Genomic DNA, 21,943 nt, shown 5'->3' with positions numbered 1-21,943 from the left:
TTTGTGATGTTTGACTTGTGTGTATGTGATCTTTGGTGATTAATTGACGGTTTGTTTTTTTGTTTTTGCGTTTTTTTTGCGTGTTATTTGTGTGATCTTTGTGATGTTTGAGTGATCTTTGTGTGATAATTGTTTTTTGCGTGTTATTTGTGTGATCTTTGTGATGTTTGAGTGATCTTTGTGTGATAATTGAGTGTTTTTGCCTATTGTGTGATCTTTGTGATGTTTGAGTGATCTTTGTGATGTTTGAGTGATCTCTGTGTGATAATTGCGTGTTTTGTGCGTGTTATTTCTGTGATCTTTGTGATGTTTGAGTGATCTCTGTGTGATAATTGCGTGTTTTGTGCGTTATTTGTGTGATCTTTGTGATGTTCGAGTGATCTTTGTGTGATAATTGAGTGTTTTTTGCGTCTTATTTGTGTGATCTTTGTGATGTTCGAGTGATCTTTGTGTGATAATTGAGTGTTTTTTGCCTATTTGTGTGATCTGTGTGATGTTTGAGTGATCTTTGTGATGTTTGAGTGATCTTTGTGTGATAATTGAGTGTTTTTTGCGTGTTATTTGTGTGATCTCTGTGATGTTTGAGTGATCTTTGTGTGATAATTGAGTGTTTTTTGCGTGTTATTTGTGTGATCTTTGTGATGTTTGAGTGATCTTTGTGTGATAATTGAGTGTTTTTTGCGTGTTATTTGTGTGATCTTTGTGATGTTTGAGTGATCTTTGTGTGATAATTGAGTGTTTTTTGCGTGTTATTTGTGTGATATTTGTGATGTTTGTGTGATCTTTGTGTGATAATTGAGTGTTTTTTGCCTATTTGTGTGATCTTTGTGATGTTTGAGTGATCTTTGTGTGATAATTGAGTGTTTTTTGCCTATTTGTGTGATCTTTGTGATGTTTGAGTTATCTTTGTGTGATAATTGAGTGTTTTTTGCGTGTTATTTGTGTGATCTTTGTGATGTTTGAGTTATCTTTGTGTGATAATTGAGTGTTTTTTGCGTGTTATTTGTGTGATCTCTGTGATGTTTGAGTGATCTTTGTGTGATAATTGAGTGTTTTTTGCGTGTTATTTGTGTGATCTTTGTGATGTTTGAGTGATCTTTGTGTGATAATTGAGTGTTTTTTGCCTATTTGTGTGATCTTTGTGATGTTTGAGTGATCTTTGTGTGATAATTGAGTGTTTTTTGCGTGTTATTTGTGTGATCTTTGTGATGTTTGAGTGATCTTTGTGTGATAATTGAGTGTTTTTTGCGTGTTATTTTTGTGATATTTGTGATGTTTGTGTGATCTTTGTGTGATAATTGAGTGTTTTTTGCCTATTTGTGTGATCTTTGTGATGTTTGAGTGATCTTTGTGTGATAATTGAGTGTTTTTTGCCTATTTGTGTGATCTTTGTGATGTTTGAGTGATCTTTGTGTGATAATTGAGTGTTTTTTTGCCTATTTGTGTGATCTTTGTGATGTTTGAGTGATCTTTGTGTGATAATTGAGTGTTTTTTGCGTGTTATTTGTGTGATCTTTGTGATGTTTGAGTGATCTTTGTGTGATAATTGAGTGTTTTTTGCGTGTTATTTGTGTGATATTTGTGATGTTTATGTGATCTTTGTGTGATAATTGAGTGTTTTTTGCCTATTTGTGTGATCTTTGTGATGTTTGAGTGATCTTTGTGTGATAATTGAGTGTTTTTTGCCTATTTGTGTGATCTTTGTGATGTTTGAGTTATCTTTGTGTGATAATTGAGTGTTTTTTTGCGTGTTATTTGTGTGATCTTTGTGATGTTTGAGTGATCTTTGTGTAATGAGTTTTTTTGCATGTTATTTGTGTGATATTTGTGATGTTTGAGTGATCTTTGTGTGATAATTGAGTGTTTTTTGCCTATTTGTGTGATCTTTGTGATGTTTGAGTGATCTTTGTGTGATAATTGGAAGTTTTTTGTGTGATTTTTGTGTGATAGATTTTTTTGTTTTTTGAGTGATTGTTTGTGTGATTTTTGTGTGATCTTTGAGTGATCTTTGTGTGATAATTGCGTGTTTTGTGCGTGTTATTTGTGTGATCTTTGAGTGATCTTTGTGTGATTAATTGCATAATGACACATGGTTAAATTGTTTTGGCACTTCTTAAAACATTTATTTTCCACTAAATCTGTGATTGCGCACCGAGCTGGATCGGTCCAGTGACGGGAAAATTTCAGGTGATTGTGACGCCGGCTGCGCTGGGTGTCTCTCCTTGCTGTGGTGTTGTCTCCACAGGACAATGGATATATAGATCATGTGACATGACGTCTCGGGTCACAATGATCTTAATGTCTGCAGACTTCACTGAAAGAACAAACAGCTGTGACTTTGAAAATCCATTTATTTGAATTCATTCAGTGTTCCATTTGAATTCAAAGTACACGTCAGTGAATTCCATCAAGTTTTTCCCAATAAAAGGTGACAGGTGAAACACACCCATTTCCCAGCATGCATCTGAAATATATGCATGTGTGTCTTTCTCCTGATTGGTTCTCAGAACCTACAAGGATAGTCCAGGGTCCAGAGGAGCAGGCGGTGATCAGGGGCTCCACGGCTCGCTTTGTCTGTAAGGTGGAGTCTGACTCCAGCCTGCCTGTCACTGTGACCTGGACCAAGAACCAGCAGCGACTCCACCTGGGCTGGAGGTACGGTCACAAGCACATCAGCGAGTGAAAGGATGACAGATGAGGCACTATTTAATGCTGGTGTGTATTTCAGGCTGAAGAAAGACAAAGAATCACTGACTATTCCCAACGCCAACGAGGGCGACGCGGGAACGTACACGTGCACGGCCAAAACTGAGATTGACCAAGACTCCGCCTCTGCCCGCCTCACAGTGTTAGGTATGAACCCTGTTCATTCACTGGTGACGCCGCAGCATGAATTCACTCTGTCATTGTGTTTGTGATTAATCAGTGGATTCACTCGTCATTGTGTTTGTGGTAAATCAGTGGATTCACTCTGTCATTGTGTTTGTGATTAATCAGTGGGCTCACTCTGTCATTGTGTTTGTGATTAATCAGTGGATTCACTCGTCATTGTGTTTGTGATTAATCAGTGGATTCACTCTGTCGTGTTTGTGATTAATCAGTGGATACACTCGTCAATGTGTTTGTGGTAAATCAGTGGATTCACTCTGTCATTGTGTTTGTGATTAATCAGTGGGCTCACTCTGTTGTGTTTGTGATTAATCAGTGGATTCACTCTGTTGTGTTTGTGATTAATCAGTGGATACACTCGTCAATGTGTTTGTGGTAAATCAGTGGATTCACTCTGTCATTGTGTTTGTGATTAATCAGTGGGCTCACTCTGTTGTGTTTGTGATTAATCAGTGGATTCACTCGTCATTGTGTTTGTGATTAATCAGTGGGCTCACTGTCTTTTTCTGTGTGATTAAACAGTGGATTCACTCTGTCATTGTCTGTGTCGTTAATGAGCGAATTCACTCTGTCGTGTTTGTGATTAATGAGTGAATTCACTCTGTCGTGTTTGTGGGTAATCAGTGGATTCACTCTGTCATTTTCTGTGTGGTTAATCAGTGGATTCACTCTCTTATTGTCTGTGTTGTTAATGAGTGGATTCACTCATTATTTATTGTCAGTGTTAATGAGTGCAGAGAATGTCCATATTTACTGTGCTGACCAATGTTGCAGTTAGCCTGCTAAGCTACTTAGTATTGTGCCCATTCATGGACCTTCATACTCCGCTCATGCACTTTCATACTCCGTTCGTGGACTTTCATGCTCCGTTTGCGGACTTTCATACTCCGTTTGCGGACTTTCATACTCCGCTCGTGGACTTTCATACTCCGCTCGTGGACTTTCATACTCCGTTCGTGGACTTTCATACTCTGTGGACTTTCATGCTCCGTTCGTGGACTTTCATACTCCGTTCGTGGACTTTCATGCTCCGTTCGTGGAGTTTCATGCTCCGTTCATGGACTTTCATACTCTGTTTGTGGACTTTCATGCTCCGTTTGTGGACTTTCATACTCTTTGGAGTTTCATGCTCCGTTTGTGGACTTTCATACTCTTTGGAGTTTCATGCTCTATTTGTGGACTTTCATACCTCATTCATGGACTTTAATACTTTAAGCAGGTTGAGTCTAGCCTAGAGAGGTGGAGATACACTCTGGTGAGCAGAGGAATGAAAGGAATGAAAGTAGGAGCAAGACTGAGTCCATGTGTGTGAATGAGAGGGAGCCCAGTGGAATAGTGCAGTTACAAGGAGTAGAAGTGGTGAAAGTAGATGAGTTTAAATATTTGGGGTCAACTGTCCAAAGTAATGGAGAGTGTGGTAGAGAGGTGAAGAAGAGAGTGCAGGCAGGGTGGAGTGGGTGGAGAAAGGTGGCAGGAGGGATTTGTGACCGAAGAATATCAGCAAGAGTGAAGGAGAAAGTTTATAAGACAGTAGTGAGACCAGCTATGTTGGACAGCTTAGAGATGGTGACAATAACAAAAAGACAGGAGGCGGAGCTGAAGATGTTGAGATTCTCTTTGGGAGTGATGAGAATGGACAAGATTAGGAATGAACATATCAGAGGGACAGCTCAGGTGGGACAGAGACAAAGTCAGAGAGGAGAGATTGAGATGGTTTGGACATGTGCAGAGGAGGGACCCAGTGTATATAGGGAGAAGGATGCTGAGGATGGAGCCACCAGGCAGGAGGAGAAGAGGGAGGACAAAGAGGAGGTTTATGGATGTGCTGAGAGAGGACATGCAGGTGGTTGGTGTGACAGAGGAAGATACAGAGGACAGGGTGAGATGGAAACGACTGATCTGCTGTGGCAACCCCTAACGGGAACAGCCGAGGGAAAAACAAGAGGCTTTAACAAGTTCACCACAATAATCAGCATCAAACTTATGTTTTAGAGAAACAAATATATGTCTCACATCCAGAGCTGAGACTGGTGTGGACACTTTGATATGCAACATGTGGATACTGTAATATGTCTAAGCACATTTGAAAGGTTTGTCCGAGTGAGTCTCTAGACATCACAGTGTTTAAATTAGCTCTTTGTGTTGTTAAAGAGATTGAAGGTGTGATCACATTCACATCATCTCTCTGGTGAACCAGTTTTTCCAGAGAAGCTGTCCGGCTCAGTGATCACACACTGATGGAGACGTGTCCCGCAGGGGCCTGTCTCACCAAAGTACCATTCACATGGTATTTTATATGTTCTCTAATCTGGATCAAACGTCCATCAGCTTTTTCATCCTCCAGTGTTTTCCTGTTTGTTTCAGGGCTAACTGACAGGTGGTGAGTGACACCCAGTGGTCAAGGCTGGAATTACAGCTCCGGTTTTGTTTTTTTGAATGAATCAGCAGTGTCGAAGTGGTTTTTTCCATGAGGAGCTCAGACTGCTGCCATCTGTTCACTGTTCATCACTTTGCACCTGATAGACTAACGTGTTCACTAACCTGTGTACTCACCTCCTCATGCTTGACCCCGCCCACAGAGGAAGCGTCCCTCCACCCCTCAGTGTCTGGTGTCGTGGAACCAGGTAACAGCTGAATGACTGTTTTTTTTTAATCTGTTGTCGTTAACACACAGAGGTCACAGAGCTTTCTCTTATCGTGCCCCTGTTCTGTGGAATGATCTCCCTGCAGGCAGATTCTGTGGAGACTTTCAAGTCCAGACTTAAGACGCACTTATTTTTCCTTTTGTATGGCAGCATACTGGCATAGTATAGTTCTACACTTTTCACAGTTTTAATTAATTTTATTAATAAACGGAGCGTGCCGCAGCCTCAACTTTATCTAAATTCTGGGTCTTTTAGTGAAGTTTAGGGCTAGTGGCCGGCGATCACCTTAGTATTTCTTCTGTTTTTCTTGTTGTTTAATGCTGACAAATTATACTGTATTTTTTTGTCTTTCTGATGCCTGATTCTGTTTTTTTCTCTCTGTTTGAGGTGCAGCTCCATCCAGAGATGGGTGTGGTGTCTGTTTCTGTAACCCTCCGGTCCTGTGCACCAGCAACATTTCCTGTATATTTGTTTTGTGAATTGTTCTGTAATTTATGGCCCAAGCAGAGGGTCACCCCTTTGAGTCTGGTCTGCTTGAGGTTTCTTCCTCAGAGGGAGTTTTTTCTTACCACTGTCGCCTGTGTTCTTGCTCTGGGGGTTGGTAAGGTTAGGCCTTACTTATGTGAAGCACCTTGGGGCCACTTTGTTGTGATTTGGCGCTATATAAATGAAATAAACTGAATTAAATTGAACTGAATTGAACGCACTGCCCGGCACAAACATTCACTGACCACTGTGCTCCACTCATTTTCACCCCAATGCAATGAAATCAATCAATCAATCAGTTTTATTTATATAGCGCCAAATCACAACAAACAGTTGCCCCAAGGCGCTTTATATTGTAAGGCAAAAGCCATACAATAATTACAGAAAAACCCCAACGGTCAAAACGACCCCCTGTGAGCAAGCACTTGGCGACAGTGGGAAGGAAAAACTCCCTTTTTGTTGTGAAAGTGTAGTGACACAGACCCACAACAGGGGGCGCAAATGAACGGTCAATAGATGAGCCAAAAGGTAACAATTTAATGTTGTGAAACGTGCACAACGAATATACAGACAATCTCAGAATATAATTACAGTCAAATTACAAAGGTGACGTGTGGGCAGGCTCGAGGATAGAAGACGTCTGTCCTGAGAAGAGCCGGAACCACACGATTTCCGCCCCCACAGAACCTGGTGAATACTGGAGCCGCCAAGTCCCGAATTCCCAGGTGATCACCGTCCCCGACTGTCGGATCTGGTACTGCTGGCGAAGAACAAAGACAGTCAAGTGTGGGTGTGTGTACACCCAGTAACAACAGCGGTGGGAATGGCACCTCCACCTCTCACTCAATATGTTGCAGAGTACTGCAGTGATTCCTCAGATGAAAAGGAGCGCCGTCTTGCACAGCCTCCGCAAAAACGACCGGTTCTCCTGCAAACACTCACAATAACAGATTTATAAATCTCACAAAAAGGCTGAGAGTATTACCTCCAATGAAGTATGATAACTCGGCGATGAGGTGGAGATGACATCTGGTCTTTATGGAGTGCGATGATGAAGAATGTGTGACAGCTGTCAGGAATTAATGAGTGACAGCTGTCACTCCCGGCTGTGTCTGTGGCTGCAGCGCCCTCTCGTGCCTGAAGCCCGCACTTCAGGCAGGGCGCCCTTTGGTGGTGGGCCAGCAGTACATCCTCTTCTGGCGGCCCACACAACACTTTTAACAGGAAGAAACCTCCAGCAGAACCAGGCTCAGGGAGGGGCAGTCTTCTGCTGGGACTGGTTGGGGCTGAGGGAGAGAACCAGGAAAAAGACATGCTGTGGAGGGGAGCAGAGATCAATCACTAATGATTAAATGCAGAGTGGTGCATACAGAGCAAAAAGAGAAAGAAACACTCAGTGCATCATGGGAACCCCCCAGCAGTCTAAGTCTATAGCAGCATAACTAAGGGATGGTTCAGGGTCACCTGATCCAGCCCTAACTATAAGCTTTAGCAAAAAGGAAAGTTTTAAGCCTAATCTTAAAAGTAGAGAGGGTGTCTGTCTCCCTGATCTGAATTGGGAGCTGGTTCCACAGGAGAGGAGCCTGAAAGCTGAAGGCTCTGCCTCCCATTCTACTCTTACAAACCCTAGGAACTACAAGTAAGCCTGCAGTCTGAGAGTGAAGCGCTCTATTGGGGTGATATGGTACTACGAGGTCCCAAAGATAAGATGGGACCTGATTATTCAAAACCTTACAAGTAAGAAGAAGAATTTTAAATTCTATTCTAGAATTAACAGGAAGCCAATGAAGAGAGGCCAATATGGGTGAGATATACCAGGCCTCTACTGGTTGTTGTCTCTCACTGCGGTATTGTATCACTTCCTGTTCCGGAGCACAGCGGTGTTTTTCTGTATCTGTTAGCTGTTTAATCTGCGCAGTTAGATTGATCTAGATAACTAGATAACGATTTGTTTCCCAGTGTAATCTTCACGTGCCTTAACTAAAGCACTCCCTCTGCTGAATCACCTCTAAATTATTTACACATTATTCACTTTGCGTGTTTTTAGGAATCCGCTAGCTTAGCGTAGCTACTAGCTCTTAGCCGATTTAGCATGGCGGCTTCTCCTGTCTCTCCCGCACTTTTCTGCTCTGGGTGTGAAATGTTTAGTTATTCCTCGGCCTCCTTTAGCAGTAATGGTACTTGTAATAAGTGTAGCTTATTCGTAGCTTTGGAGGCCAGGCTGGGCGAATTGGAGACTCGACTCCGCACCGTGGAAAATTCTACAGCTAGCCAGGCCCCTGCAGTCAGTGCGGACCAAGGTAGCTTAGCCGCCGTTAGTTTCCCTCTGGCAGATCCCGAGCAGCCGGGAAAGCAGGCCGACTGGGTGACTGTGAGGAGGAAGCGTAGTTCTAAACAGAAGCCCCGTGTACACCGCCAACCCGTTCACATTTCTAACCGTTTTTCCCCACTCGGCGACACACCCGCCGAGGAACAAACTCTGGTTATTGGCAACTCTGTTTTGAGAAATGTGAAGTTAGCGACACCAGCAACCATAGTCAATTGTCTTCCGGGGGCCAGAGCAGGTGACATTGAAGGAAATTTGAAACTGCTGGCTAAGGCTAAGCGTAAATTTGGTAAGATTGTAATTCACGTCGGCAGTAATGACACCCGGTTACGCCAATCGGAGGTCACTAAAATTAACATTGAATCGGTGTGTAACTTTGCAAAAACAATGTCGGACTCTGTAGTTTTCTCTGGGCCCCTCCCCAATCGGATCGGGAGTGACATGTTTAGCCGCATGTTCTCCTTGAATTGCTGGCTGTCTGAGTGGTGTCCAAAAAATGAGGTGGGCTTCATAGATAATTGGCAAAGCTTCTGGGGAAAACCTGGTCTTGTTAGGAGAGACGGCGTCCATCCCACTTTGGATGGAGCAGCTCTCATTTCTAGAAATCTGGCCAATTTTCTTAAATCCTCCAAACCGTGACTATCCAGGGTTGGGACCAGGAAGCAGAGTTGTAGTCTTACACACCTCTCTGCAGCTTCTCTCCCCCTGCCATCCCCTCATTACCCCATCCCCGTAGAGACGGTGCCTGCTCCCAGACCACCAATAACCAGCAAAAATCTATTTAAGCATAAAAATTCAAAAAGAAAAAATAATATAGCACCTTCAACTGCACCACAGACTAAAACAGTTAAATGTGGTCTATTAAACATTAGGTCTCTCTCTTCTAAGTCCCTGTTGGTAAATTATATAATAATTGATCAACATATTGATTTATTCTGCCTTACAGAAACCTGGTTACAGCAGGATGAATATGTTAGTTTAAATGAGTCAACACCCCCGAGTCACACTAACTGTCAGAATGCTCGTAGCATGGGCCGGGGCGGAGGATTAGCAGCAATCTTCCGTTCCAGCTTATTAATTAATCAAAAACCCAGACAGAGCTTTAATTCATTTGAAAGCTTGACTCTTAGTCTTGTCCATCCAAATTGGAAGTCCCAAAAACCAGTTTTATTTGTTATTATCTATCGTCCACCTGGTCGTTACTGTGAGTTTCTCTGTGAATTTTCAGACCTTTTGTCTGACTTAGTGCTTAGCTCAGATAAGATAATTATAGTGGGCGATTTTAACATCCACACAGATGCTGAGAATGACAGCCTCAACACTGCATTTAATCTATTATTAGACTCTATTGTCTTTGCTCAAAAAGTAAATGAGTCCACCCACCACTTTAATCATATCTTAGATCTTGTTCTGACTTATGGTATGGAAATTGAAGACTTAACAGTATTCCCTGAAAACTCCCTTCTGTCTGATCATTTCTTAATTCAATTTCAATTTTTTCAATTTTTTTTTTTTATATAGCGCCAAATCACAACAAACAGTTGCCCCAAGGCGCTTTATATTGTAAGGCAAGGCCATACAATAATGATGTAAAACCCCAACGGTCAAAACGACCCCCTGTGAGCAAGCACTTGGCTACAGTGGGAAGGAAAAACCCCCTCTTAACAGGAAGAAACCTCCAGCAGAACCAGGCTCAGGGAGGGGCAGTCCTCTGCTGGGACTGGTTGGGGCTAAATGTAAATAACATGTAAATGTAAATGTAAATAACATTTACATTTACTCTGATGGACTACCCAGCAGTGGGGAATAAGTTTCATTACACTAGAAGTCTTTCAGAAAGCACTGTAACTAGGTTTAAGGATATGATTCCTTCTTTATGTTCTCTAATGCCATATACCAACACAGTGCAGAGTAGCTACCTAAACTCTGTAAGTGAGATAGAGTATCTCGTCAATAGTTTTACATCCTCATTGAAGACAACTTTGGATGCTGTAGCTCCTCTGAAAAAGAGAGCTTTAAATCAGAAGTGTCTGACTCTGTGGTATAACTCACAAACTCGTAGCTTAAAGCCGATAACCCGTAAGTTGGAGAGGAAATGGCGTCTCACTAATTTAGAAGATCTTCACTTAGCCTGGAAAAAGAGTCTGTTGCTCTATAAAAAAAAAGCCCTCCGTAAAGCTAGGACATCTTTCTACTCATCACTAATTGAAGAAAATAAGAACAACCCCAGGTTTCTTTTCAGCACTGTAGCCAGGCTGACAAAGAGTCAGAGCTCTATTGAGCTGAGTATCCATTAACTTTAACTAGTAATGACTTCATGACCTTCTTTGCTAACAAAATTTTAACTATTAGAGAAAAAATTACTCATAACCATCCCAAAGACGTATCGTTATCTTTGGCTGCTTTCAGTGATGCCGGTATTTGGTTAGACTCTTTCTCTCCGATTGTTCTGTCTGAGTTATTTTCATTAGTTACTTCATCCAAACCATCAACATGTCTATTAGACCCCATTCCTACCAGGCTGCTCAAGGAAGCCCTACCATTATGTAATGCTTCAATCTTAAATATGATCAATCTATCTTTGTTAGTTGGCTATGTACCACAGGCTTTTAAGGTGGCAGTAATTAAACCATTACTTAAAAAGCCATCACTTGACCCAGCTGTCTTAGCTAATTATAGGCCAATCTCCAACCTTCCTTTTCTCTCAAAAATTCTTGAAAGGGTAGTTGTAAAACAGCTAACTGATCATCTGCAGAGGAATGGTCTATTTGAAGAGTTTCAGTCAGGTTTTAGAATTCATCATAGTACAGAAACAGCATTAGTGAAGGTTACAAATGACCTTCTTATGGCCTCGGACAGTGGACTCATCTCTGTGCTTGTTCTGTTAGACCTCAGTGCTGCTTTTGATACTGTTTACGCAATATCTCGAAAATTAGAAAGGTCTTGTCTCAGAGTGATCGATCTCTGCTCCCCTCCACAGCATGTCTTTTTCCTGGTTCTCTCCCTCAGCCCCAACCAGTCCCAGCAGAAGACTGCCCCTCCCTGAGCCTGGTTCTGCTGGAGGTTTCTTCCTGTTAAAAGGGAGTTTTTCCTTCCCACTGTAGCCAAGTGCTTCCTCACAGGGGGTCGTTTTGACCGTTGGGGTTTTACATAATTATTGTATGTCCTTGCCTTACAATATAAAGCGCCTTGGGGCAACTATTTGTTGTGATTTGGCGCTATATAAAAAAAAATTGATTGATTGATTGATTGATTGATATGCTCTCTCCTTCTAGTCCCTGTCAGTACTCTAGCTGCAGCATTTTGAATTAACTGAAGGCTTTTCAGGGAACCTTTAGGACAACCTGTTAATAATGAATTACAATAGTCCAGCCTAGAGGAAATAAATGCATGAATTAGTTTTTCAGCATCACTCTGAGACAAGACCTTTCTAATTTTAGAGATATTGCGTAAATGCAAAAAAGCAGTCCTACATATTTGCTTAATATGCGCTTTCAATGACATATCCTGATCAAAAATGACTCCAAGATTTCTCACAGTATTACTAGAGGTCAGGGTAATGCCATCCAGAGTAAGGATCTGGTTAGACACCATGTTTCTAAGATTTGTGGGGCCAAGTACAATAACTTCAGTTTTATCTGAGTTTAAAAGCAGGAAATTAGAGGTCATCCATGTCTTTATGTCTGTAAGACAATCCTGCAGTTTAGCTAATTGGTGTGTGTCCTCTGGCTTCATGGATAGATAAAGCTGGGTATCAATGAAAATTTAAGCAATGCCGTCTAATAATACTGCCTAAGGGAAGCATGTATAAAGTGAATAAAATTGGTCCTAGCACAGAACCTTGTGGAACTCCATAATTAACCTTAGTCTGTGAAGAAGATTCCCCATTTACATGAACAAATTGTAATCTATTAGATAAATATGATTCAATCCACCGCAGTGCATTGCCTTTAATACCTATGGCATGCTCTAATCTCTGTATTAAAATTTTATGGTCAACAGTAGCAAAAGCAGCACTGAGGTCTAACAGAACAAGCACAGAGATGAGTCCACTGTTTGAGGCCATAAGAAGATCATTTGTAACCTTCACTAATGCTGTTTCTGTACTATGATGAATTCTAAAACCTGACTGAAACTCTTCAAATAGACCATTCCTCTGCAGATGATCAGTTAGCTGTTTTACAACTACCCTTTCAAGAATTTTTGAGAGAACAGGAAGGTTGGAGATTGGCCTATAATTAGCTAAGATAGCTGGGTCAAGTGATGGCTTTTTAAGTAATGGCTTAATTACTGCCACCTTAAAAGCCTGTGGTACATAGCCAACTAATAAAGATAGATTGATCATATTTAAGATAGAAGCATTAAATAATGGTAGGGCTTCCTTGAGCAGCCTGGTAGGAATGGGGTCTAATAGACATGTTGATGGTTTGGATGAAGTAACTAATGAAAATAACTCAGACAGAACAATCTGAGAGAAAGAGTCTAACCAAATACCAGCATCACTGAAAGCAGCCAAAGATAACGATATGTCTTTGGGATGGTTATGAGTAATTTTTTCTCTAATAGTTAAAATTTTATTAGCAAAGAAAGTCATGAAGTCATTACTAGTCAAAGTTAAAGGAATACTCGGCTCAATAGAGCTCTGACTCTTTGTCAGCCTGGCTACAGTGCTGGAAAGAAACCTGGGGTTGTTCTTATTTTCTTCAATTAGTGATGAGTAGTAAGATGTCCTAGCTTTACGGAGGGCTTTTTTATAGAGCAACGGACTCTTTTTCCAGGCTAAGTGAAGATCTTCTAAATTAGTGAGACGCCATTTCCTCTCCAACTTACGGGTTATCTGCTTTAAGCTACGAGTTTGTGAGTTATACCACGGAGTCAGGCACTTCTGATTTAAAGCTCTCTTTTTCATAGGAGCTACAGCATCCAAAGTTGTGTTCAATGAGGATGTAAAACTATTGACGAGATACTCTATCTCACTTACAGAGTTTAGGTAGCTACTCTGCACTGTGTTGGTATATGGCATTAGAGAACATAAAGAAGGAATCATATCCTTAAACCTAGTTACAGCGCTTTCTGAAAGACTTCTAGTGTAATGAAACGTATTCCCCACTGCTGGGTAGTCCATCAGAGTAAATGTAAATGTTATTAAGAAATGATCAGACAGAAGGGAGTTTTCAGGGAATACTGTTAAGTCTTCAATTTCCATACCATAAGTCAGAACAAGATCTAAGATATGATTAAAGTGGTGGGTGGACTCATTTACATTTTGAGCAAAGCCAATTGAGTCTAATAATAGATTAAATGCAGTGTTGAGGCTGTCATTCTCAGCATCTGTGTGGATGTTAAAATCGCCAACTATAATTATCTTATCTGAGCTAAGCACTAAGTCAGACAAAAGGTCTGAAAATTCACAGAGAAACTCACAGTAGCGACCAGGTCGACAATAGATAATAACAAATAAAACTGGTTTTTGGGACTTCCAATTTGGATGGACAAAACTAAGAGTCAAGCTTTCAAATGAATTAAAGCTCTGTCTGGGTTTTTGATTAATTAATAAGCTGGAATGGAAGATTGCTGCTAATCCTCCGCCTCGGCCCGTGCTACGAGCATTCTGGCAGTTAGTGTGACTCGGGGGTGTTGACTCATTTAAACTAACATATTCATCCTGCTGTAACCAGGTTTCTGTAAGGCAGAATAAATCAATATGTTGATCAATTATTATATCATTTACTAACAGGGACTTAGAAGAGAGAGACCTAATGTTTAATAGACCACATTTAACTGTTTTAGTCTGTGGTGCAGTTGAAGGTGCTATATTATTTTTTCTTTTTGAATTTTTATGCTTAAATAGATTTTTGCTGGTTATTGGTGGTCTGGGAGCAGGCACCGTCTCTACGGGGATGGGGTAATGAGCGGATGGCAGGGGGAGAGAAGCTGCAGAGAGGTGTGTAAGACTACAACTGTGCTTCCTGGTCCCAACCCTGGATAGTCACGGTTTGGAGGATTTAAGAAAATTGGCCAGATTTCTAGAGATGAGAGCTGCTCCATCCAAAGTGGGATGGATGCCGTCTCTCCTAACAAGACCAGGTTTTCCCCAGAAGCTTTGCCAATTATCTATGAAGCCCACCTCATTTTTTGGACACCACTCAGACAGCCAGTAATTCAAGGAGAACATGCGGCTAAACATGTCACTCCCGGTCCGATTGGGAGGGGGGGCCCAGAGAAAACTACAGAGTCCGACATTGTTTTTGCAAAGTTACACACCGATTCAATGTTAATTTTAGTGACCTCCAATTGGCGTAACCGGGTGTCATTACTGCCGACGTGAATTACAATCTTACCAAATTTACACTTAGCCTTAGCCAGCAGTTTCAAATTTCCTTCAATGTCGCCTGTTCTGGCCCCCGGAAGACAATTGACTATGGTTGCTGGTGTCGCTAACTTCACATTTCTCAAAACAGAGTCGCCAATAACCAGAGTTTGATCCTCGGCGGGTGTGTCGCCGAGTGGGGAAAAACGGTTAGAAATGTGAACAGGTTGGCGGTGTACACAGGGCTTCTGTTTAGGACTACGCTTCCTCCTCACAGTCACCCAGTCGGCCTGCTTTTCCGGCTGCTCGGGATCTGCCAGAGGGAAACTAACGGCGGCTAAGCTACCTTGGTCCGCACCGACTACAGGGGCCTGGCTAGCTGTAGAATTTTCCACGGTGCGGAGCCGAGTCTCCAATTCGCCCAGCCTGGCCTCCAAAGCTACGAATAAGCTACACTTATTACAAGTACCATTACTGCTAAAGGAGGCTGAGGAATAACTAAACATTTCACACCTAGAGCAGAAAAGTGCGGGAGAGACAGGAGAAGCCGCCATGCTAAACCGGCTAAGAGCTAGTAGCTGCGCTAAGCTAGCGGATTCCTAAAAACACACAAAGTGAATAATGTGTAAATAATTTAGAGGTGATTCAGCAGAGGGAGTGCTTTAGTTAAGGCACGTAAAGATTACACTGTGAAGCAAATCGTTATCTAGGTAACTAGATCAATCTAACTGCGCAGATTATACAGCTAACAGATACAGAAAAACACCGCTGTGCTCCGGAACAGGAAGTGATATAATACCGCAGTGAGAGCCAACCACCAGTAGAGGCAAGCAAGAGCCAAAATCACACACCGTTCACTCCAAAAACTGGGCCTTTCACACCACACGTGCAGACACATTGCTCTAAAACCCATTGTCTTCCATGAGAAATGGTTAACAGCACATCATAAATCGTGACTGTGTGATGCTCTGTCGGGAGCAGGCACCGCCGCTCAACGTCAAACTCACCGTGGTTAAAGTTCAACTCAATCCAACTTTCACCGTTGCGCGCTGTGACATAGCATCACGTCCAGTAGAAATGAGGCATCAGACCAAAACACGGAAGATGACAGAGTGTAGCAATGTGTGTCATCAGAACTGCTAATTCATATGCAGCAGTTTACTAAAGAAAATCCTTACAAATATGTTTTTTTTAAACCTCAAGATTAATTTCTGAGTACTGTGCATTTTAAAGTACAAAACAAAACAAAATCTTACCTTAGAAATTTCTAAATTGAAAATCTTTGATGTTCATCCTTAAATTAAAACCATAACTTACCTGTTGTTCGTTTCAAATAAGATTATTTCTTGATTAACATGATAATGAATGTTGGACATTTATTTTTACACAAATAAAATTGCATGAAAAGTAATGTGTATATTTTTAAATCTGGTAGATTCATTCATTCATTCATATGTGCATTTCAACCAGGAAAAAAGACACTTAAATAAATATAAATATATATCATAAACACAGCAGGAGACGATGTACCAACGACTGCAGTGTGTCTGTTAATTTTTTTTTAATTTAACCATTTAACTGACTATGTGTTTGCTTTTAATGTTGTAATCAGGACAGAGTAATTACTAAAATATGAATTTGACCATTCTAGTGATTGTGAATGCTTTGAAATGAGTCTTATTGACTTTACTTTGACTTCATTGACATGATTAATGATTCATACATTTAATGTTAAAATATAAAAGGTAGCAGCTTATTCAAATAATAATAGTTATATATAGTTAATAATAATAGTTGCTCTTTAAAGAGCCTTTGTTTTATTTTGAAGGGCAGCAGCAGGTGTGAGTTTTCAGATACAACATTGTGAGCTGGACCCTCAGGACATTTAACCAGAAGGAGGTCTCCTCTGCAACTTTTGGAGACTCCTTCCTCACATTTTGAAGAGCAGAGATATTCTCTTCTTCCATCTGGACTTCAGGTTTTGGTGTTCAGCTCCATAACTGGAAGTTCTGAAGTGCATCTGGATTCATGAGGTTCTCTGCAAGGCAAAGGTTGAAATGTTCCTTATGTGGGACAAGTGAAGAAACATATTTCTGAAAATATAAAGTAAAGTTGTGCTATTTTCTTTAAAGTCTAATTACTAGATAGTTAAAAAAATTAACTAAAAAAATCCAAGTTATATAAATTTGAGACTGTTCTTGTAGTCACAGCAGTAACCACTGGGAAAAAACTTTTGTGTAGATTTATTTGATAAAAATAAAAATAGATTGAATAATTTACAAATTTGAAGCATTCAGCCTGCTGCTAAAGGCTAAGCTAACATTAGCGGATAAAACCTCAGTGTTCAGCGGTGCACTAACATCACGTTTTATAATCACATTACTCACTCACCTCAGACAAATTTGCAGAAGCTCTGTTGCTCAACCCAGATCTGTGTATATGCTCAGATGTGGAGAATGTTGGAGTCAGAATGTGTCCACTCGATCAGGCCGTTTGCTTTGGCTCCGCCACTGCGACTGTCAGTCTCTGAAGAAAGCAGGATGATGTCCGTCACTCCTTCTTCTGCTTTTTGCTGCTGATCTTGTGGTTATGTCATGCAGGGACACACGAGTCTTTGGGAACACATGAGTAAACATGAGCTATGTTACAGACCCTTATTTTGTATTTTAATTTGAGTTTACACTGTATTTTGGCATCAAAATAACTGAGCAGCCAAATCCTCATCCAAGAGGCACTGATGCAATAATAGCGCCATCTGACAAAATGAAAACGCACGGTGTGTGTGGGCCAGTACCGGTCCATATGTGACAGCCAAGCGATAGATAACGTGAGGTTTCTTGTAATATGGTGCCCCATGACCACTGTGGTCACAGTCCGTTCTCATGGCTCCACACTGCATGGATTCTGTGTTGGATCTGACCTTGTATTGCTCTCATGCTCTGACTTGTACAAAAGTATTACCAGGTATCTGCACGGTTCCAGCCCACAACTCACCGTTTTGCTTCACAATGTGTCATTACATCATAAATTTTTGAACATGTTTGAAACTTTCCCAATGACCTCCAACACTATCTTTACCACCTAGTAACACGTATTGGTCCTATTTCAGGCCTCCACTGGTATTTTGATGTCACAAATGTAGAAAATTGTGTCCAACATCAGCAATGGGAGGCTGGTTTAAAAGTGCCAAATCCTGTTCTGAATTTTTGGAAAATGTTCAAAATCAGCTTTGAGCTCTTTCAAATCACTGATACTGACCGTTAACACCATCTCGTGTGTGTGTGTGTGTTATACTCCTCTTCTAGCCCGCCCGGATCCTCCAGTAGAACTGGACCTGTCAGACCCGGCGGCTCGCAGTGTTCGCCTCACCTGGATCCCTGGGAGCGATAACGGGAGTCCCATCATAGGTCGGTGTCCACGCTCACACTCGTTCTGCCTGACATTAAAATAAACATAATTTTATTTGTTAACTAAATAGTAATGTTTCAGGGGCACTTCTAAAATATCAATATTAAAGATAACAATAAAATAATAAAAAATGGCTGTTTGTGCAAAATGTAGTTTGCTTTTTGGGGTGGGGGGCGTTAACAGGGGGTCTTGCCTGGGGAGTAATTCAATGTAGAACCGCCACTGCATGTGTGGCAGTGTGAATAATTATTTTCACCTCCAAATGGATCCGGTTCCATCCATATCTGGCTCAGCTGGACAAAGTGACTGAAGTCATTTCTTTGACAGACATTTGCTTTTGTTAACACTGACAGAACAGGGGACGCATGCGCCATTCGTTTCCAAACCCCTGATTTGGACTTCAGCTAAATCAGGTCTGTTCCAAGAACATGAACAGGTGCTGGATGAACCCACCAACCTCATGATTAGCAAGCACACAGGAAGAACAGCCATCCACCTGACCTCAAAGAAAGAGTCCATGTGTCTACCTCAGCCAGGTGATGGAAATGGGCGTGCCTTTGTCCTGGTGCAGCTGCTGGTGCATTCAGCACTGTCAACTGTGGACGGGATTCTGCTCACATAAATGTGCTACTAATGTTCCCTGACACCGTGCTGAGTCCACCTCAGCCCTGTGTCCTCCAGGAACTGCTCAGGTGTGATCACCTGCGGTCCAGTGACCATCCTGATTATGGAGAAGGTGAAGCCTTACATGGATCCAAACCTATGCCTCATGTGACACCACAATCCTGATGAAGTGCCGACCCTCTGGTCCGGCTGTGTTGAGCTGCGGTGTGATGTTGGACACCTTCAGTCTCAGTTCTTTTGTGGCTCATTCTCCATCCAGCTAAACACTCAGTGAGATGGAGAAGGTGGTGAAGCTGCAGGTGGCTGCTGTGTTGGCTGAAGTTCCATAGCTGGATGCAGACTTTTGTTTTGTGCCATTGCAAATGATTGTTTGTGTCCATTTAGGGGACAGGTATCATCCTACCAGACTGATGGAGAAGCCTTCTTGTCCCTATCTGGCAGTGGTAGTGGGAGGAGGAGGAGCAGACAGCCAGTACTGCAGCAGTTACGGGGTATCGCCTCACTGTCTGTGCTGGGTCAGGAACCTGTCCTCAGTGAGATGATTCTCGCCATCCACAGCAGCCTAGCGTCACGTGCATGAAGTCATCATCAACCACATCCTGGCCTTGTGTGTGAATATCAGCAACATCTTTCTAACCAGAAACCATGTCGCTCTGCGTGCACCTGAACCTTTGCTTGAGGACATCAGGAGTTGTGTGTGTTTCACCACATAGAACCCGAGTTGCGGGAATGGAATCCAGGGTAAAACCTGTGCGTATCGGTTCTGGATCCACTGTAGTGACCCAGAAGTGCCAGGTCAGCCAAAAGACAAACAACAACAGGCCTGATTTGGTTTTATGAAAAATACATTAAGGCCACAGAGGTAAGTAGTGTTTATGGGAATGCATTTGGGTTTGCAATGGTTCTGGATCCAGACTAAGATTCAGGCATTCAGTGCCTTCCTGGACTCGGTCATCACAAATGTCTCTGTATGTGATGAAAGTGTTGAACTTGTAGAGACGTTAACTGATCTCACCAGGGACATTTAAGTCTCTGGGTCCTCAGCCTTTCTGATCCAGAGAAGTCTGAGAAGATGTTCTCGAGTTGTTTGGTGATGTCAATATCTTTGCAGAGAACAAAGGTCCAGGGCCAGGTCTCTCAGGTCCTGGTCCAGTTCTCTCATGTCCTGGTGCTTCTTGTCTTACTGTATGGTTATGACACTTGGACACTAACCAATGACCTAAGGCAACAACAGGATGCCTTTGGTTCCACATCTCTTAGGAGGATCCTGGGGTACCGCTGGATTGAGTTCATGTCAATCGGACAGTTACTTAGGGAGACTAAGGTGATGAGTATCTCTTGGATTGTGAGGGTGCACCAGCTGTGACTTTTAGGACATGTGGTGCATTTCTCTGTGCATGATTGAATGTGCAGGTGTCTGACTGTTGAGGACACCAGTAATTCAATTTATTTAATTTATATCAAATCAAATCAATTTTATTTACACTCAACAAAAATATAAACGCAACACTTTTGGTTTTGCTCCCATTTTGTATGAGATGAACTCAAAGATCTAAAACTTTTTCCACATACACAATATCACCATTTCTCTCAAATATTGTTCACAAACCAGTCTAAATCTGTGATAGTGAGCACTTCTCCTTTGCTGAGATAATCCATCCCACCTCACAGGTGTGCCATATCAAGATGCTGATTAGACACCATGATTAGTGCACAGGTGTGCCTTAGACTGTCCACAATAAAAGGCCACTCTGAAAGGTGCAGTTTTATCACACAGCACAATGCCACAGATGTCGCAAGATTTGAGGGAGAGTGCAATTGGCATGCTGACAGCAGGAATGTCAACCAGAGCTGTTGCTCGTGTATTGAATGTTCATGTCTCTACCATAAGCCGTCTCCAAAGGCGTTTCAGAGAATTTGGCAGTACATCCAACCAGCCTCACAACCGCAGACCACGTGTAACCACACCAGCCCAGGACCTCCACATCCAGCATGTTCACCTCCAAGATTGTCTGAGACCAGCCACTCGGACAGCTGCTGAAACAATCGGTTTGCATAACCAAAGATTTCTGCACAAACTGTCAGAAACCGTCTCAGGGAAGCTCATCTGCATGCTCGTCGTCCTCATCGGTGTCTCGACCTGACTCCAGTTCGTCGTCGTAACCGACTTGAGTGGGCAAATGCTCACATTCGCTGGCATTTGGCACGTTGGAGAGGTGTTCTCTTCACAGATGAATCCCGGTTCACACTGTTCAGGGCAGATGGCAGACAGTGTGTGTGGCGTCGTGTGGGTGAGCGGTTTTCTGATGTCAATGTTGTGGATCAAGTGGCCCATGGTGGCGGTGGGGTTATGGTATGGGCAGGCGTCTGTTATGGACGAAGAACACAGGTGCATTTTATTGATGGCATTTTAAATGCACAGAGATACCGTGACGAGATCCTGAGGCCCATTGTTGTGCCATACATCCAAGAACATCACCTCATGTTGCAGCAGGATAATGCACGGCCCCATGTTGCAAGGATCTGTACACAATTCTTGGAAGCTGAAAATGTCCCAGTTCTTGCATGGCCGGCATACTCACCGGACATGTCACCCATTGAGCATGTTTGGGATGCTCTGGACCGGCATATACGACAGCGTGTACCAGTTCCTGCCAATATCCAGCAACTTTGCACAGCCATTGAAGAGGAGTGGACCAACATTCCACAGGCCACAATACTGACTGGTATCCCCCCCCAATAAAACAAAACTACACCTTTCAGAGTGGCCTTTTATTGTGGGCAGTCTAAGGCACACCTGTGCACTAATCATGGTGTCTAATCAGCATCTTGATATGGCACACCTGTGAGGTGGGATGGATTATCTCAGCAAAGGAGAAGTGCTCACTATCACAGATTTAGACTGGTTTGTGAACAATATTTGAGGGAAATGGTGATATTGTGTATGTGGAAAAAGTTTTAGATCTTTGACTTCATCTCATATAAAATGGGAGCAAAACCAAAAGTGTTGCGTTTATATTTTTGTTGAGTGTATATAGCGCCAAATCACAACAAACAGTTGCCCCAAGGCGCTTGCAAAAGCCATACAATAATTACAGAAAAACCCCAACAGTCAAAACGACCCCCTGTGAGCAAGCACTTGGCTACAGTGGGAAGGAAAAACTCCCTTTTAACAGGAAGAAACCTCCAGCAGAACCAGGCTCAGAGAGGGGCAGTCTTCTGCTGGGACTGGTTGGGGCTGAGGGAGAGAACCAG

The 21,943-nt window shown here is 42.3% G+C and overlaps 1 protein-coding gene across 1 annotated transcript in view; it reads left to right on the top strand.

The window, feature by feature from the left end:
* The window catches only part of nfasca (neurofascin homolog (chicken) a), a 201,474-nt gene that overhangs the window by 154,585 nt on the left and 24,946 nt on the right, over window positions 1-21,943 (top strand). Inside the window, exons 14-17 of the mRNA XM_034165289.1 lie at window positions 2,508-2,655; window positions 2,729-2,853; window positions 5,469-5,513; window positions 17,962-18,063. Of these exons, the coding sequence (XP_034021180.1) occupies window positions 2,508-2,655; window positions 2,729-2,853; window positions 5,469-5,513; window positions 17,962-18,063 (420 nt within the window). The remainder of the gene's footprint in view (window positions 1-2,507; window positions 2,656-2,728; window positions 2,854-5,468; window positions 5,514-17,961; window positions 18,064-21,943) is intronic.

The sequence above is a fragment of the Thalassophryne amazonica genome, unplaced genomic scaffold (assembly GCF_902500255.1).
Source record: "Thalassophryne amazonica unplaced genomic scaffold, fThaAma1.1, whole genome shotgun sequence".
Classification (NCBI taxonomy): domain Eukaryota; kingdom Metazoa; phylum Chordata; class Actinopteri; order Batrachoidiformes; family Batrachoididae; genus Thalassophryne; species Thalassophryne amazonica.
The sequence above is the reverse complement of the archived record's forward strand: the minus strand, read 5'-3'. Positions and strand labels throughout refer to the sequence as shown.